Raw genomic sequence first — 19,321 nt, 5'->3', positions numbered from 1 at the left:
ACAAAGTGCAAAAATCTCCTACCCCAAAAAAAAAATAATTAAAAAAATGTATCTTTACCTACGTTAGGGCCCTCAATTGTTCTCTGACGGATTAGCATCATGACCTTCAACATTTGTGGGTTTATTAAAGGGAACTGTATAATCTACCAGGAAAAGTGAACGGATTTTTATTATTTTTGTGGATAAAAAATTGTTTAAATACTACTATAGATTGGAGGATCGATGGAAATATTTACCAAAAAAACAAAAAGAGACAAGAAAATGAGTCGGTGATGAAGGTAGCTACAATGTTGCTCATATTTCAAGTATAGAAACGAAGCTTTTTTTTGACTGGTAAAAAATAGATAAACTTCAAATATCCCATTAATTAATGTAAGTACTAGATCCACGGGTTTCTAATCAAATAGTTTCAGGTCAATTTCATTTCGTTTTTTTGTGCCTTTTCGGTCATGTGGCCTCGGAAATTAAAATGGCCCGCAGGTCGAATTAGGTTGAGCATCCCTGGCTTAGGCCGTTATCGAAAAGTAAGGTAAAAATACCGTTATCAGACCTTGCGCTCCACTGGGGCAGATGATGTAAAGCTGACCAAGCTTCTAGGGTCGATGTCCTTTGGCCAGCACAAAGACCTTAACTTCCCCAAGGTGTGTCGGGTATACATCAGAGTTGGATGGACTGTGTCCACCCAACATCATCAACGGACACAGTTTTAGTGGAGACACTTTACTTTATTCTTTAGTGTAGCGCATTATCACAAAACTTATTATATCGCCTCCCTCTGTCTGTCTGGTAAAAAAAAGTTTGAACATGTTGTTTTTTTTCCATTTTCGTTTATTGGATCAAGTTATTAACCGATTATTTACTGGTGATTAATCATTTTGATTGATATCGAAATAAGGGGAATAACCGCTACCTAATGAGAGATGTGGATGTAAATATGGGTTTAATCCCGTATTACGTTAGGACGCGTCTTTTTTTTTTTTTCCTCCCACTTCCCATTCTCGGGTCAAGTTGAAATTTTGCATAATTATTCATAGTCGATGACAATACATGAATCAATCGAAAAATTAACCAATCAGTTAATCAATTAGTGCTAATTAATTATTTTTTATATGGCAGAAAGGGAGCTAAACTCTGCGATTTTCAGATAAATGACAGTAATTAGCGGTTCTCTTTGACTTAGATAAGCTTTGTTTTAAAAAAGGCCTCTTTTTTTTCCCTATTGCTTGCTATTCACTTGTTGAATCTCCATAGCTAATTTTATTAACAGCCTAACAGATTATATAATAGTTCATATAAATCTCACTTTTAGTGTATAGTAGCAGTGATTATATGCTGCACCTAGTTCTGGAGTCTGGACCGCCCAGTAGTTGATTCCCTTGGTCGATTTTATCCCTCTCCCCTTCCCCCACCCCCCTACTTTGCACGCCCAGCTCAGCCCGTTACCCTCTACACTTGAAATGGAACTGGAGCTGCTTTAATACAGTGACGTATTCGGCCCATGCATTGACGTAAAGAGATCAATAAAGTGGCCTCCGAAAATAATCCCTATCTGTGTGTGTGTGTGCGCGCGCTCATAGTGTATGTCTGCGTGGTCTCAGTGTCCCTGGCATCGCCATTATTCTCTCCTGCTATTTATGGCTCCGTTATCCGCCATGTCCACTCGATTGAGCCTGTCGTTCGCTTGTCTTTTCTTCGTCAAAGCTTTGAAAAATAATTGAGTTCGGTTATTGAAGAAAATGGCTGTCTGACGTGTTGCTAAGGCTTGCAAGTTGTTGTTTTTTTTTATTAAAACATTTTTTAACGTCTAAGAATAGACCAGCGTTCGATTTGTGTCCCGTGGCCAGGGGATTTTATTTTCCGTCACCTCCTTGACCCACTAACATTATTTCATGGCTCTTTCAGTTCGATAGATTGATCTGATTTGATTAGAATGTTAACCAGTTGGATACATATTATTTCTAGACTCTTTCTAGTTGATAGATTGGTCTGTTTTTGATTAGAATGTTAACCGGTTGGATACATATTATTTCTAGACTCTTTCTAGTTGATAGATTGGTCTGATTTGATTAGAATGTTAACCAGTTGGATACATATTATTTCTAGACTCTTTCTAGTCGATAGATTGATCTGATTTGATTAGAATGTTAACCAGTTGGATACATATTATTTCTAGACTCTTTCTAGTTGATAGATTGGTCTGTTTTTGATTAGAATGTTAACCGGTTGGATACATATTATTTCTAGACTCTTTCTAGTTGATAGATTGGTCTGATTTGATTAGAATGTTAACCAGTTGGATACATATTATTTCTAGACTCTTTCTAGTCGATAGATTGATCTGATTTGATTAGGATGTTAACCAGTTGGATACATATTATTTCTAGACTCTTTCTAGTTGATAGATTGGTCTGATTTGATTAGAATGTTAACCAGTTGGATACATATTATTTCTAGACTCTTTCTAGTCGATAGATTGATCTGATTTGATTAGAATGTTAACCAGTTGGATACATATTATTTCTAGACTCTTTCTAGTTGATAGATTGGTCTGTTTTTGATTAGAATGTTAACCGGTTGGATACATATTATTTCTAGACTCTTTCTAGTTGATAGATTGGTCTGATTTGATTAGAATGTTAACCAGTTGGATACATATTATTTCTAGACTCTTTCTAGTCGATAGATTGATCTGATTTGATTAGGATGTTAACCAGTTGGATACATATTATTTCTAGACTCTTTCTAGTTGATAGATTGGTCTGTTTTTGATTAGAATGTTAACCGGTTGGATACATATTATTTCTAGACTCTTTCTAGTTGATAGATTGGTCTGATTTGATTAGAATGTTAACCAGTTGGATACATATTATTTCTAGACTCTTTCTAGTCGATAGATTGATCTGATTTGATTAGGATGTTAACCGGTTGGATACATATTATTTCTAACCTCTTTCTAGTCGATAGATTGATCTTATTTGATTAGGATGTTAACCGGTTGAATACATATTATTTCTAGCCTCTTTCTAGTGGATAGATTGATCTGATTTGATTAGAATGTTAACCGGTTGGATACATATTATTTCTAACCTCTTTCTAGTCGATAGATTGATCTGATTTGATTAGAATGTTAACCGGTTGGATACATATTATTTCTAACCTCTTTCTAGTCGATAGATTGATCTGATTTGATTAGGATGTTAACCAGTTGGATATATAGTTGGGATACAAAAACTAATTCCTGCACAATTTGGTATAGCTGAGATCTGAGCTTGAAATGGTTTCAGAAACACAATGACCAGACTATTTATCTTTTATAGTCAAAGTACTTGTTGTAGTATTAAATGTCTGATCACTTCTAAGTACGTCCACCAGCCCTAATGTTACTGGAGTTGTGCGTGCTCTTGTATCAATCAAACTTGTATCAATCAAACTTGTATCAGTATCAATCAAACTTGTATCAATCAAACTTGTATCAGTATCAATCAAACTTGTATCAATCAAACTTGTATCAATCAAACTTGTATCAATCAAACTTGTATCAATCAAACTTGTATCAATCAAACTTGTATCAATCAAGCTTGTATCAATCAAGCTTGTATCAATCAAACTTGTATCAGTATCAATCAAACTTGTATGAATCAAACTTGTATGAATCAAACTTGTATCAATCAAACTTGTATCAATCAAACATGTATCAGTATCAATCAAACTTGTATCAATCAAACTTGTATCAGTATCAATCAAACTTGTATGAATCAAACTTGTATCAATCAAACTTGTATCAATCAAACATGTATCAGTATCAATCAAACTTGTATCAATCAAACTTGTATCAATCAAACTTGTATCAATCAAACTTGTATCAATCAAACATGTATCAGTATCAATCAAACTTGTATCAATCAAACTTGTATCAATCAAACTTGTATCAATCAAACCTTTATCAGTATCAATCAAACTTGTATCAATCAAACCTTTATCAGTATCAATCAAACTTGTATCAATCAAACATGTATCAGTATCAATCAAACTTGTATCAATCAAACTTGTATCAATCAAACACGTATCAGTATCAATCAAACTTGTATCAATCAAACATGTATCAGTATCAATCAAACTTGTATCAATCAAACATGTGTCAGTATCAATCAAACTTGTATCCATCAAACTTGTATCCATCAAACTTGTATCCATCAATTGGTTTGCCTGATAGTTTTGGTAATGTTTGTGTATGACATGAAGGAAGTCCCAACAGAGTGCTAGAGAACAAACAGAAAGCCAATTCTCTGAACCACAAGAATGTAGAATTTATTTCCCTTATTCGATATCACAAGATAATAATAATCATGTATTGTTAGGCAAAAAAAATATAAATAATTGTTTAAAGTTTCAACTTGAATGGTCGTGAACGAAATAACGTGGACAGTTATCTAAGGGGGCCAGATTCTACATATTTTGAAAGTGCTCAAAATGGTCTAAAAAAAAAAAAAAAAACCTCTCGCAGGCTATGAACAATATTTAACTACTCCGTAACGAGCATCTTGATTATTCTAAAATCTATTCTGAGATAGCAGTGTTTAGAAAAGGGGGGGGGGCTAAACTGAACATTCGGGGACCATTACTTTTTATGCTTCATGCCTACTGCTGCTGACACGACCGACTGGTGTTCGATTCCCTAATTTGGGTTATGACTTCATTATAATAGCAGCTCATACTAGATGAAGGGAGAAAGGCTGGGCCTTATACGTGTCCGAATGGGCAAATACAGGACCATATAGAGATTATATTTTTTCCTTTACGGGCTTAAATGCACCGTAACCTCCCCCCCCCCCCGCACACACACACACACAAGAATCATTGTCAAGCTAAAAGTAATACAATGGAATGAAAGAAGTCTTGAACTCACCAAGCATTGCAATGAGGCTGTTTCCACCATTCTACCATCAACCCTCTTCCCTTGTCAAGTCTAGCGTATAGTTTGTTGTAAGTCAGCTGGTCCCGCCCAGACCCGTGTACATTGCGTTTGTTGTAGCTTGCACTGAACACGACACAGCGAGTAGATTCTAAACATATCTGGCCAAAATGTTTGGGTGGAATTATTCTACACACAAATAGGGCGCACTGAGAGAGGGGGCTCCATCTTGATTTCTTACGCCCTCTTCGATCGCCCCACTACCCCCCCCCCCGTATCACGGAGTCTCCCCTTCGTGCTTACACCCGGAATGGATTGCGTGGGTGGCTGGTGAGCAGGGACTGGGGGGGGATATTCTTCGTTGACTGTCAGGCGAGAGACGTCATTGACTCAGCCTCCATTCTTTGATTAAAACTCAATACTTCTATTTCCTCTTTCGAAAACATCGCTCCTCTTTCTCTCCCTCTCTCTCTCTCTGTTTCTCTCTCTCTCTCGTTCTGTGAGTCTCTCTGGCATTCTCCCTCCTCGGTGTGTGCTCGTGAGGTGATCGTTTTGGGCATTGTGAAATTCTGACACTGGGGGAAAGAAGTCTGTCAATTCTGTTTTCAGGTAAGTTCTATTAATGATATGCGACAGTAATCATCTGTATGGAGTCGATGTCGTTTTGTGTTTGTAAGAAACACTATATCTGATTGTTGATACAACTTATCTACTGCAGCCTATGTCGTAATGTGTTTGTAAGAGGCACTATATCTGATTGTTGATACAACTCTTGTACGGTCTGTTTCTCTTTTAATTCACAAAATCTTTATCACGATCTCGATCTTTTTCTATGTTCTAGCCTGTTGGTTTAGATTTTAGATCTACGAGACGCTCGCTAACGGCCTCACTTTTTCTTCTCCATCCCCTCCACTATCTGGGATGATCTGACTGCTCTCTAGACTGAAACAGTAGATCGAACAGTCGATACGCTTAACTGGAGGCCCAACAAATGAAGTCTTTAGTACTCTTTACAATTAGAAATTTGATACGTGCATATTTTTATGTTCTCGGGTATATATGTTCTCGGGTATATATGTTTTTGAGTATATATGTTTTCGGGTATATATGTTTTTGAGTATATATGTTCTCGGGTATATATGTTCTCTGGTATATATGTTCTCGAGTATATATGTTCTCGGGTATATATGTTCTCGGGTATATATGTTCTCGGGTATATATGTTCTCGAGTATATATGTTCTCGGGTATATATGTTCTCGGGTATATATGTTCTCGGGTATATATGTTCTCGAGTATATATGTTCTCGGGTATATATGTTCTCGAGTATATATGTGCTCGAACATATGCATTTGTCATTGTTTCGTTTGAAAACCAAAAAGATATGTAAAGGAGTTTGTGTTATAAACTTGCAGTTGGCCCCTGTGGGTCAGTCGTTACAAACACACACCTACGTAACAACTTCACTTAATCGATTTTAACTCAAACTTAAAAAAAAAGAATTCTTTTTACAATACCTCTATTAAGTCAGAATTTCAAGGAAGATGGAGGTTGGAACCTGGACGCTGACCTCAAGAACGCTCTAACGATTTTCTCAGTAATTTAAAAATTGATGTATATCGCTGAGAAAAAAAATTACAAGCTTGTTGGCCACACGGAGAAAACTCTATTTTGACCGTAATAATTTTTCAAAGTAAAAAAGAAATTTACAGGTTTAAATTAGGCTAGAAAACTAGGCCTAGATCCAGATCGAGCATCGGTTATGAACGGACTATCGCGCTCTTGAAAGGACTATCGCATTCTGGAATTTCCAAATGTAAGGCATTATTGATTCTATGCTTTATTAAATTAATATTCAGGGAAATGTTTACATCGTATTCTAAGTCTAAATCTAAAGGACTATCATTGGAATAGTATAAAGTCTTGTAGATCTTTAGCCAGGATTCTTTCTCGGGGGTAAAGGGGGCAGGGAGAAATGGGAATGGTTACAAAATTGTTCCATTGTTTTTTCAATCTAACATTCAATAGTTATTAAGAGAAAAAAACGCTCTATAAGTTGTAAAGAAGGTATTATCTTTTTAACAAGAGAAACATTTAAAAGTACATTTAAAGAAAAGACAATTCCTCCATTATACATCTTAAAAATCGTTAGAGGCGTTTTTGAGAGCAGCTTGGTTAGGCCAATACTAGAATATGCATCCTCTGTTTGGGACCCCCTCAACTCAAGAAAACATTAAGAAACTGGAACAGATACAAAATAGATTGATACTGATACAAGTTTGATTGATACAAGAGCACGCACAACTCCAGTAATATCAGGGCTGGTGGACGTACTTAGAAGTGATCAGACATTTAATACTACAACAAACAAATATTCACATTTGACTAGAGTAACACCTTTAGTAAAATCACTAAATTTTAGAAAGCCTTCAGGACAGAAGACTCAAAAGTCAAGTAGCAATTATACATAAAACACTGAACCATAATCTTCAAATACAAAAACAAAATTTAATAAAATACTCAGAAAGACACAAAGATAAAGGCACATTCCTCGTCCCATATGCTAGGACAAATTTGTACAAATACTCCTTCTTCCCTAGTGCTATTAGAGCATGGAATGGGTTGCCTGAGCTAGCCAAGAAAACCAGTGACTTGGCAGAATTGAAGTCATTGGTTAATATGCATGACTAAATCCATGACGCGTAGGACGTAATCATCTTCTTTTTTTGAAGTAACGTCTGTATTATATAAGATAAGATCAGCTGTCCAGGTTCCTAAATCCAGGTTCCACGGAGGAGTGACTGGAATAGAGGTATTGTTAAAAAAAGAAGTATTTTTAATGTTTTTCTTGTTAAAAATAAATGTTTTGAAAAAATCAAAGTACACAGCATAGGACAACTGGATATTGGTGTTCAATCTTCATTTCATTTTTTGTATCTATATATCTTTATGAAGCTGATGGTGTTTTGCAATTTCTTATTCTATTTTTTTCTTGTAATGCTTCAATACTTCTAGTGAGCTATGAGCCATCGTGTGGGGGTACACATAGGCTATCCTAGTTCTAGTATTGAGCTATATGTTTACATGTTCCATTACAAAAACTTGTTCGATAGCTAAGTCTATGGGATTCTAAGTTGGCAACACACACTCACACACACAAAGACACACACGCACACACTATGCCAGACTAGCGCTTGCAAAAGTACAATCTCATTTTCGTTTTTGGAAGCAAATCAAATTTGCACTGTTACTGGATCTACTGCGCACTCCATCAAGACGAGCCCAAAACAAACAAACAGAATATTTTTGACATCCCAGCACGACAATATCCAGGAGGCCACTAGAGAATTTAGGCCTTTGATTTCGTGTGTCTTAACAGCTCTGGGGGGGGACGAATTGAGGCACTCTTAAATCTGCTCAATCGTCGCTAACAAAATACGAAGAAGAAGGAGACAACTCCTGTCTATTCCGTTTGAACAATTTTGTGGATTTGTATTGTCCTTGTTAAACAGCACGACTAGTATTAACTACGGGAATGTTGGCTCAATCAATACTGTTGTGTTCAGCTGGGCAAAGGAAATTAATTGTAGGTTTTAAAAGAAGGCATGTGTCTGGCATATCAGCTGGTCAACACTGACCACACCTCACTCTCATCAACCTTCACACACGTGCCTGTGTGTCTCACACACACAGATCCTCCCACCTCTCTCCCTCTCTCTCTCTGTCTCTCTCTCTCTCTCTCTGTCTCTCTATCTCTCTTTCCGTCTATCTCTATCTCTCTCTGTCCCTCTCTGTCTGTGTCTCACTCTGTCTCTCTCTCTCTCTTTCTGTCTCTCTCTCTGTCTCTCTTTCTCTCTCTGTCCCTCTCTGTCTGTCTGTCTGTCTCTCTCTGTCTCTATCTCTCTTTCTGTCTCTCTCTGTCTCTCTTTCTGTCTCTTTGTCTCTCTCTGTCTCTCTCTCTCTCTATCACTCTCTCCCTGTCCCTGTCTCTCTCCCTGTCTCTCTCTGTCTCTGTCTTACCAAAAAGAAAAAGAAATGAGTTTATTAAAATCTAACGAGAAATGGTCTTGTCAGTTTTATAAACAAGCTTTTTACTTTCTCCTCATGTCCCAACTTGATTCTAATGAGCCAATGTTTATATGATGTTCTGGAATTTTACAGGCTTCCAATTAGTCTATGTATGGAGCGGCCGTGGGGGGGGGGGGGGGGGCGGTATTGGCTACGCTAGCTGTTAAAGAGAAGGGAAGATGGATGGTTGATGGGTTAATATTGATTTCCTGGAATTTCGGCCGCCATTGATGGCTCAGAGACACGTGTCGCCCCTCGTTACCCTGCCCGCAAACATCTAGACCAGTGGTCCTCAGTATTCCGCGACCCCCCTTTTTTTTAATTCGGAATTATTAGAACGCCCCCCCCCCTAACCAAAAAAAAAAAAAAGGAAAGTAGTTAAAAATTAATATCTGCAATAAGAATGAGAGTATTAACTCTTTCTCTTCGTAATTATTTTACCACATTCTGGTGGAATCAACGCTGGTATCGTCAGTTAGGAGAGAAAGAGTTAAAACATTAAGATTTTTTTGGCTTGTAGCGTGACATAAAATCAAAGCGTTTCTCATACTTTGAGGTGCGACCTCTGAAAGGAGGGGGGGGGGTGACGTGCAGACAGGGGGGTGCAAAGGCATTTTTTTTTTAAAGGGCGTCTCTTGCATGAAGAAAACATACATGTTTTTGAAGAGGCGCTTGACGTTCAAACTCATGACAAACCTGCATGCACTGATCCGATTGTCTATGCCTACTGTCTGTTTGATCTGCGCTCTTCTTAGCTGGTGAATTGTTGCATTTTAGGTTTTAGGAAAATGAATTTCTGAAATTTATTTAAAACTTTATTTTATAATAATACTTTTAAACATAATAATTACACCTGCATAGTTAAAATTCAAATGTTTCAATAAAAGTGGATAAGTCACGTGAGTACAGGTTGACCTTCTCTTTTACTTGAATGAAGGTTGATCTTATCTGTCACTGAAATACAATATGATCTTCTCCGTTACGTAAACACACAACACATACGGCTAACGTCCTCGTGTAACCAATCAGCAAGCTAAAAATGACTTTGTCCTATTTCAGTAGCTTGATTTTGATTTTTAGATACACATTTCCTTACGCTCTGTATTGGCTTCCACCCAGTTCAAATGGACGCCTGACATTAGTTGGGGAAAGTAAATGCGGTTGGTCGTTGTGTGCTGGCCACATGACACCCTGCTCGTTAACCTTTGGCCGCAGAAATAAATGACCTTAACATCATCTGCCGTATAGATCGCAAGGTCTGAAAAAAAAGGGGGGAAGGGAAATTACTAATTTACAGTATAAACTTCAATGTAAGTGTCGCAAACGTCTGATATTCCGAAAACATCATTAGCAGCTAAATTTTCTTGTGTAGCTTTATAAATTAAACCTCACCATCTGCTTGCTATTTAAAAAGGTCGTTGAAGACGAGGTGAGGAAGTAACTGTACCAGACGTTTAAGATTCTGTATATCATCATCATCATCATCAAACTCCATTAGAGTGAGGGCTTGAGAGGCTCAAATCCTCTCTTGCAAAAGCCCTGGACAGAAACCCTGCTGTCTTGCGTAGTGCATAAATGTCGCCATACAGGTCGAGAAATTTGGGTTTCCCAGACCTGTCGAGACGGAGATCAGCAAGTCTGGGGCAGTATATATAATATATAAAGACAGTATCTAATGAGTCTCAAAAGTGTGCCAGATTTTCTCCATCGATCAGCTTGTTGGAAGCTGATTGATGACTTTCGCGTTTGAGATGCTTAATTTTTAGCTGGCAGCGGGAGGAACGAAGACGAGGCTTTAGTTTACCATCGTTTCCATAGTAACAACTCTTTAAGTCTTCCGACTCTAGCTTAGCACTCCTGCCCTCCCTTCCCCTTCAGACTTTATCGATTGAATGGAATCATTAAATATATTTAGTAAGACATTTTAATGAGGAAAAAAACCTTCTTTCAGGCTAAAAGAAAAAAGTTATTTAATTAGACTGATTGAAGGGGCTAGTTTATGAGAGTCTTTAAAAAAACTTTCTTCTTTGATTGATTAACAGAAACGTTTTTTATATCATAACAAATAGATATTTTCAGATTTCTTTTTGAGGCTAAATATTTAATAAATTACATTAAAAATTCATTTGATTTATGTGTTTTGTAGTCGCACTGATCTTATCGAATAAAGCCTGACTTATGCACTGCCATGCTTCACTATACCTTCTTCTTATCTTATATAATACAGACGTTACTTCATGCATTTAGTCATGCATATTAACCAATGTCTTAAATTCTGCCAAGTCACTGGTTTTCCTGGCTAGCTCAGGCAACCCATTCCATGCTCTAATAGCACTAAGGAGGAAAGAGTGCTAAGCACTGCCCTGTTTTACTATAGCCTGACTTAAAACGTTTAAAACTTAAGCTTCTGAGACAAAATATTGAGACTCTCGTGACCAAACATAAAACTAAAAGTAAGGGCCTGAACTACGAGTTGCTACCAGGCACAGCGGGGATCAGACACAAAAGATGATGATGGCAAGTGCGTGTACTCACTAGGAAAAATAGGTGCATTGACCAAGACGTATGTGAGCAGGACACCACAGGGTGAGAGGGAGGCAGAGAATACATGAAAGAGAGAGAGAGAGAGAGAGAGTGCCCCAAGATGTGACGACTAACCTAATTTTAATGAACCACAAAACATTGAAGTAACAAACTCGACTAGCTTTCTTTTCTATGAATACAGCACTTTATTTCCTCTCTAGTTTCTACCTCACAACCGACACTAACAGGCCTAGCCGCTCCACTGAGCTTCTGCATTCCTGACCTCTCGCTACCCCGCTAGGCTGACCCATTCAACCGCTGGACAGGTACAGAACAGGGTGACACTCATGCTCCACGACATATACACACACACACACACACACCAAGATCCTTTCACAACACAAGGGTTTGGACAGGCGAACAGTTGAAGGAGAGTGCCCCAATGGTTTCGGACAGGCAAACAGTTGAAGGAGAGTGCCCCAAGGGTTTGGACAGGCGAACAGTTGAAGGAGAGTGCCCCAAGGGTTTGGGCAGGCGAACAATTGAAGAAGAGTGACCCAAGGGCTTGGACAGGCGAACAGTTGAAGGAGAGTGCCCCAAGGGTTTGGACAGGCGAACAGTTGAAGGAGAGTGCCCCAAGGGTTTGGGCAGGCGAACAATTGAAGAAGAGTGACCCAAGGGCTTGGACAGGCGAACAATTGAAGAAGAGTGACCCAAGGGTTTCGGACAGGAAGAGGATGTAGCCAGGGCAGATTGAAATGGAGCTCACATGTTGCTGTCAATCTCGCTAAGATCAAGAGTTGAGGATGATGATGGTGATGATATATTTTTAAATTTAAAAATAATATATAGACGCTGCGGTAGGTGCGTTATCCATGCACACACACGCGCACCGTTTTCTCACAAATAGCGTGAGGCGATCCTACGGTCTCTCACTGCATAAAACATTGTAACTAACGAATCTAAACCACGAATTTCCCATGAGGCGTCTATTTAGTGTCTATTTAGTTAGTGATGCAGTAAGCCAGTCTGGAGGGGGGGGGGGGGGTTACTACCATTACAATTGAGCTCAAAACTTTTCCCCATTGGGGCGCACATTGATAATTTGGCGCGCGTCTTCCTAGTCCTGAAAGTCAACCAAGCGGTACTCGTTCGTTATCAAGAGTCGCTGGCCCTTGTCGTGATCCAACACTAATTGAACCTAAACCATTAGAGGAATCAGAAATATGTGTAAGTCCCTCTTGTCTGTCTCTTTCTCCCCTTGTATGCTACACTTTATGTGTCCTCTTGTCTGTCTCTTTCTCCCCTTGTATGCTACACTTTATGTGTCCTCTTGTCTGTCTCTCTCTCCCCTTGTATGCTACATTTTATGTGTCCTCTTGTCTGTCTCTCTCTTCTCTTGTATGCTACACTTTATGTGTCCTCTTGTCTGTCTCTCTCCCCTTATATGCTACACTTTATGTGTCCTCTTGTCTGTCTCTCTCTCCCCTTGTATGTTACACTTTATGTGTCCTCTTGTCTGTCTCTCTCTCCCCTTGTATGCTACACTTTATGTGTCCTCTTGTCTGTCTCTCTCTCCCCTTGTATGCTACATTTTATGTGTCCTCTTGTCTGTCTCTCTCTCCTTGTATGCTACATTTTATGTGTCCTCTTGTCTATCTCTCTCCTTGTATGCTACACTTTATGTGTCCTCTTGTCTGTCTCTCTCTCCCCTTGTATGCTACATTTTATGTGTCCTCTTGTCTATCTCTCTCCTTGTATGCTACATTTTATGTGTCCTCTTGTCTATCTCTCTCCTTGTATGCTACACTTTATGTGTCCTCTTGTCTGTCTCTCTCCCCTTGTATGCTACACTTTATGTGTCCTCTTGTCTGTCTCTCTCCCCTTGTATGCTACACTTTGTGTGTCCTCTTGTCTGTCTCTCTCCCCTTGTATGCTACACTTTATGTGTCCTCTTGTCTGTCTCTCTCCCCTTGTATGCTACACTTTGTGTGTCCTCTTGTCTGCCTCTCTCCCCTTGTATGCTACACTTTATGTGTCCTCTTGTCTGTCTCTCTCTCCCCTTGTATGCTACACTTTATGTGTCCTCTTGTCTGCCTCTCTCCCCTTGTATGCTACACTTTATGTGTCCTCTTGTCTGCCTCTCTCCCCTTGTATGCTACACTTTATGTGTCCTCTTGTCTGTCTCTCTCCCCTTGTATGCTACACTTTATGTGTCCTCTTGTCTGTCTCTCTCCCCTTGTATGCTACACTTTATGTGTCCTCTTGTCTATTTCCCCTTGTATGCTACACTTTATGTGTCCTCTTGTCTGCCTCTCTCCCCTTGTATGCTACACTTTATGTGTCCTCTTGTCTGTCTCTCTCCCCTTGTATGCTACACTTTATGTGTCCTCTTGTCTGTCTCTCTCCCCTTGTATGCTACACTTTGTGTGTGACCCCACCTTACAATCGGAGCACTTCAATAATTTTCCTCTGATTCTTTTTTTTATTATTATTATTATAAGGGATTTTTCAGATATGAATGCGCATCTATTAATAGATAACTATTTGGTGTATCCGGTACATAGAATACCCAAAACGTTGATACTTTTTGAACACTTTTGAACACTGCAAAACCGAATATTTAACCTCTTCAGTTTCTAGCACATACCGGTAGTATGAATTATTGAGCTGGCAAAAGTCTTCTTTCAACAAAGCTTTCAACCTAGCTTTTAAACTAGCTTTTAAACTAGCTTTCAACCTATCTTTCAACCTAGATTTCAACCTAGCTTTCAACCTAGCTTTCAACCTATCTTTCAACCTAGCTTTCAACCTAACTTTCAACCTAGCTTTCAAACTAGCTTTCAACCTAACTTTCAACCTATCTTTCAACCTATCTTTCAACCAGCTTTCAACCTAGCTTTCAACCTAACTTTCAACCTAGCTTTCAACCTATCTTTCAACCTAGCTTTCAACCTAGCTTTCAAACTAGCTTTCAACCTAACTTTCAACCTAGCTTCCAACCTAGCTTTCAACCTAACTTTCAACCTAGCTTTCAACAAAGCTTGCCTCACATTATTCAGTTGGTCTAGTTTCACAATCTCTCCCAATCTTTAATCTGATCAGTTTTCTTTAAAACTCCGCTCTCCTAAACAAAAATCGTGTCACGTTACATGCGTTTCAAAAACTCCGAAGACAATAATAATTGGATCTCCATCTGATATAACAATAATATAACAATAATATAACAATAAAATAACAATATTTGAACGTAAACATTGGAAATACATTTGTAGTTTTTTTTTTCTTTTACACACACGCACAAACTCCCGCCAGTCATTCTCTCCAGATTACACACACGGACACACATAACGATGCGTAAACACGCACACATCAAACAGGAAATCGTACACCCTGAGACAGCGTGGGAGGGCTCAATTTATGGTTGCCATGACGACATCGGCGCAACAGCGAAACACAAGCCCGCAAAGACATCAACAGAGACAAAGGTCAATGCGCCAGCGGAGACCAGTTGAAGACTAATTGACCATTCAACAAAAAAAAAAAAAAAAAAAAAACTCAATCAGGACCACATGCCTTCATCAAACGCAATCTAAGTCACAGAAATACAATCGCTGCCCACATCGTTAGTGCAGTGAATTTGTTGCTTATGTGAAATGTTTATAAACAGTTATCTCATTCTGTTACTATTGACTGTTTTCGGGGGGTGCCAATGTGTCGGGTTTGAGCCTTAGTTGAAAGAAAACATGCCACTTTTACAGGACAAACTGTTGTCCTAAATCGTGATCCCTGTCTACATTGACCTAATTGACACGCGTAGGACGTAATCATACTTTTTTTTTTTAAAGTAACGTCTGTATTTTATAAGATAAGAAGGCACCTGGGGAATGTTGAATTTGTGCTGGTCACATGACTTCCTCGTGAACACGTGTGAACTGAAGCATATGAGCTTCACATCATCTGTCCATGAACGGTAAGCTGTGTATTAGCACTGAGCTAATTAATTTAAAAAAAAAAAGTTTCCTTCTCAGATAATGCTATGCATAGGGCAGACGATGTAAGGATGTTTCTATGGCCGACAGTTAACAAGGGGTGTCAGGTGGCCAGCACAACGACCAACCGCCTTTACTTTCCCCCATTGTCAAGTCACCATTAGCGTTGAGTGGTCTCAGGGGCGTCCTGAAAAGGCCGAAATTTAAAATCCTAGTTTCGAGCCCGAGGCGCCTTGCTTTATCACTCAGCCACCGCGTCCTAGCTTACTGTTTAACCCCAAAATTAAATTCTGCTATTCAAACGAAAGCTTCTTTGCTGCCTGATGCCCGAGAGAGATCTAAAAACTTAGTGACCAGTCCGGCGATTGATCTATTCTGCAGTTTCAGTGCAGCCTGATATCCGAGAGACATCTATGCAGTCGACCAAATGATCTATTCTTGAAGTTCAGTGTTTTAGCTCGCTTGACAGGTGATCTGGCAGCAGTGGCATGGAACAAGAAAACGACTATCTGGCATAAAAATTTATTTAAAAAAGCGAGATACAAGCGTTCAAACCTGTGAGAAGAGAGAAATGTTGGGGGGGGGGGGGGAGAAAGAGGTAGAGGGAAGAATAGAAAAGGGAGAGAAAGTAAGAAAGAGAAGAGATAGAGAGAGAGGAGGGGGGTAGTAAGCGGTTTCAATTTAACAATTGTTTGAAAAAAAAATTATTTCGTTGATCATGGAACCTTTGGAACGATAAAATCTTAGGGATAAATCCAAGCGGTGAAAATAAAAGGTCAAGTCTTTATAAAGTTTATGAATAGTTCCATCAGCGAACAAAGTCTAGCAACAGAGAACAAAGTCTAGCAACAGAGAACAAAGTCTAGCAACAGAGAACAAAGTCTAGCAATAGAGAATAAAGTCTAGCAACAGAGAACAAAGTCTAGCAACAGAGAACAAAGTCTAGCAACAGAGAACAAAGTCTAGCAACAGAGAACAAAGTCTAGCAATAGAGAACAAAGTCTAGCAACAGAGAACAAAAAAAAACAAACGGAGATTAACAATGTTTCTGTAACAAAGTAACAATGTAGCTCAGAAATGTGTAACACTGAAACGTTCTAAAACTCCCTCCCCCGCCTAACCCCCCTCCCCTACCCAATTTGTGTACAGATTTGAACATGGACATGAACTATTCATTGGCCAATGTCCTCCCCTTATGAACTTCAGCATGACGTTCTAATCCTGAGACTCGCCTGAATGATGGAGTCAGTCGGATTGAACTTAAAAGAGTTTCGCAATCTTTCAGCTGACATTTGAATGTTTTGTATTGACTAGTTCATCAAGCTGTCAAGCCAGGTCGATCCATTTTTTAAAAACGGAAATAGGTAGCAGACAGTTTGTTTTGAGATAGAGTGACAAGATAAGTGTCACGTGACATCTTCCCCCCCCCCCTTCCAAGGTTACTGACAGTCAGAGGGACACACAAAAAGGAAGACTTACATAACAGGGCAGTGCTTAAGTCTGTCTGTACTAGTCTATAGTGAAACAGGGCAGTGCTTAAGTCTGTCTGTACTAGTCTATAGTGAAACAGGGCAGTGCTTAAGTCTGTCTGTACTAGTCTATAGTGAAACAGGGCAGTGCTTAAGTCTGTCTGTACTAGTCTATAGAGAAACAGGGCAGTGCTTAAGTCTGTCTGTACTAGTCTATAGTGAAACAGGGCAGTGCTTAAGTCTGTCTGTACTAGTCTATAGTGAAACAGGGCAGTGCTTAAGTCTGTCTGTACTAGTCTATAGTGAAACAGGGCAGTGCTTAAGTCTGTCTGTACTAGTCCATAGTGAAACAGGGCAGTGCTTAAGTCTGTCTGTACTAGTCTATAGTGAAACAGGGCAGTGCTTAAGTCTGTCTGTACTAGTCTATAGTGAAACAGGGCAGTGCTTAAGTCTGTCTGTACTAGTCTATAGTGAAACAGGGCAGTGCTTAAGTCTGTCTGTACTAGTCTATAGTGAAACAGGGCAGTGCTTAAGTCTGTCTGTACTAGTCTATAGTGAAACAGGGCAGTGCTTAAGTCTGTCTGTACTAGTCTATAGTGAAACAGGGCAGTGCTTAAGTCTGGCTTTAGTGAAACAGGGCAGTGCTTAAGTCTGGCTTTAGTGAAACATGGCAGTGCTTAAGTCTGTCTTTAGTGAAACAGGGCAGTGCTTAAGTCTAGCTATAGTGAAATAGGGCACTGCTTATGTCTGGCTATTGTGAAACAAGGAAATGCTTAAAACGACTCTCTCTAGAGTCCAGAACAATGAATGAATCAATAATTCAAAAGTCTTGAATAATTTTATTTTTATATACACACAATATTAGATCTGTATTAAAATCTTTTAACATAGTAAACAAATAACACAAAACTTTCACACACACTATATATATATATATATATATATATATATATATATATATATATATATATAAATCCTTTCTGAGAATAATGAATTCACAGCCCCTAGGTGACCTAGACCAAGTTCTTACAATTTCGGTATCGTCTGTTATCACTCGTTGTCTGCTCCTATTAAAAAATTCCTCACATAGGAAGAACTCATTATTAAAGGATTCAATCAATTGTATACCAGTATTTTTAGGTCCAACTAACTAGTTGGCTTGCTTAAACACAAGAACATATCTGGTACTACTTTTAATAATAAACATCTTTCAGCTGTGTGCGTGCCACTGACCTAGATCTCCTCTATTCACAGAAATTGACACCAGAATGAAGTTCAGTATTCAACCTCCGCCAGGTCAGACAGCCTTTGAACAGTGGCGTGACGCTATGAAGGCGGTGTGCAGGCTTCCCATGGGCGTGCCTCCTGAGTTTAGAAAGAAGGTGAGTTTAAAATTCAATGTTTACCTTGCCTGACATTAAATGTCCTGTCCTGTTAGAGGGACATTTCTTATTTCATACGCTAGGACAAATTCGTTCAAGTACTTCTTCTTCCCCAGTGCCTTTAAAGAATGGAATAGGTTGCCTGAATCAGCTAGGAAAAGCAACGACTTAGCAAAGTTTAATTCACTGATTAACATGCATGACTAGATTGACACATGAAATGCGCAGGACGTAATTATCTTCTTTTTTTGAAGTAACGTCTGTAATCTATAAGATAAGAAGATAAGAATGTTTCCTGCTTATTGCTATAATGTATCCTGTAGACGAATGTGTGACATGAATTCTGCTATTTTATCAATGTGAGTGATGTCCCTTGTCGCCATCTTTGTTATCAAACCAAGATGGTGTCATATTGAAACATCATATCAATGGGGTGCAACTCAAACTCAGTGTTCGTTCATCATATTATTTAGAAAGTGAACAGTCCCGTACTAAATCTACTGTTGACAGAGCCGGATTTAAGTCTGTAGAGGCCCTTTGGCAGAATTTTTGTGGAGGACCCTACACTTTTTCAAATGCTTTGATAAAAATCCACTTGTTTACATTTTGATATCTACTAGCAAGCCATATTTTAGACGAAAGAAATAGAACATTGTCCATTTTATCTAATTTTACTACTGTAAAAAAATGTTTAATTATCTAATCTTTTTTTTTTTTCAAAAATGTATATTTATATGTTTTTGAGTTTGTGGAGAGTAAGACCATGGGTGACTTTTAAAAATCTCTTTTGTGGAGGGCCCTTTTTTGTGGAGGGGCCCTTTTTGTGGAAGCCCTTCTGCTGCAGTTCAGCCTGCCCTGCCTTAACGCGGACCCGACTTTTGACATTGATTCAACTTGTCAGTACGAGTAGAGATATTAAAAAAGTATTAGGGTTAGTTATTGTTTTCATTCCGACTTCAATACTGTCGCCCATTCT

At 38.8% G+C, this 19,321-nt stretch overlaps 1 protein-coding gene across 2 annotated transcripts in view; it reads left to right on the top strand.

Moving 5' to 3' along the window:
• LOC106061689 (TBC1 domain family member 30-like) overlaps positions 1-19,321 on the top strand; it is a 67,553-nt gene that overhangs the window by 24,759 nt on the left and 23,473 nt on the right. Inside the window, exons 1-2 of one of the 2 annotated variants that reach the window (XM_056026811.1) lie at positions 5,264-5,521; positions 18,218-18,345. In XM_056026811.1, the coding sequence (XP_055882786.1) occupies positions 18,232-18,345 (114 nt within the window). In that variant the 5' untranslated portion in view covers positions 5,264-5,521; positions 18,218-18,231. Of the gene's footprint in view, positions 1-5,263; positions 5,522-18,217; positions 18,346-19,321 lie in introns of those variants that run through there. The other variant, XM_056026810.1, reaches the window with a different exon arrangement.

Source organism: Biomphalaria glabrata, chromosome 4 (genome assembly GCF_947242115.1).
Source record: "Biomphalaria glabrata chromosome 4, xgBioGlab47.1, whole genome shotgun sequence".
In the NCBI taxonomy this organism is placed as follows: Eukaryota; Metazoa; Mollusca; class Gastropoda; family Planorbidae; genus Biomphalaria; species Biomphalaria glabrata.
Note: the sequence above shows the minus strand (reverse complement) of the source record. Positions and strands in the feature narration are given on the sequence as shown.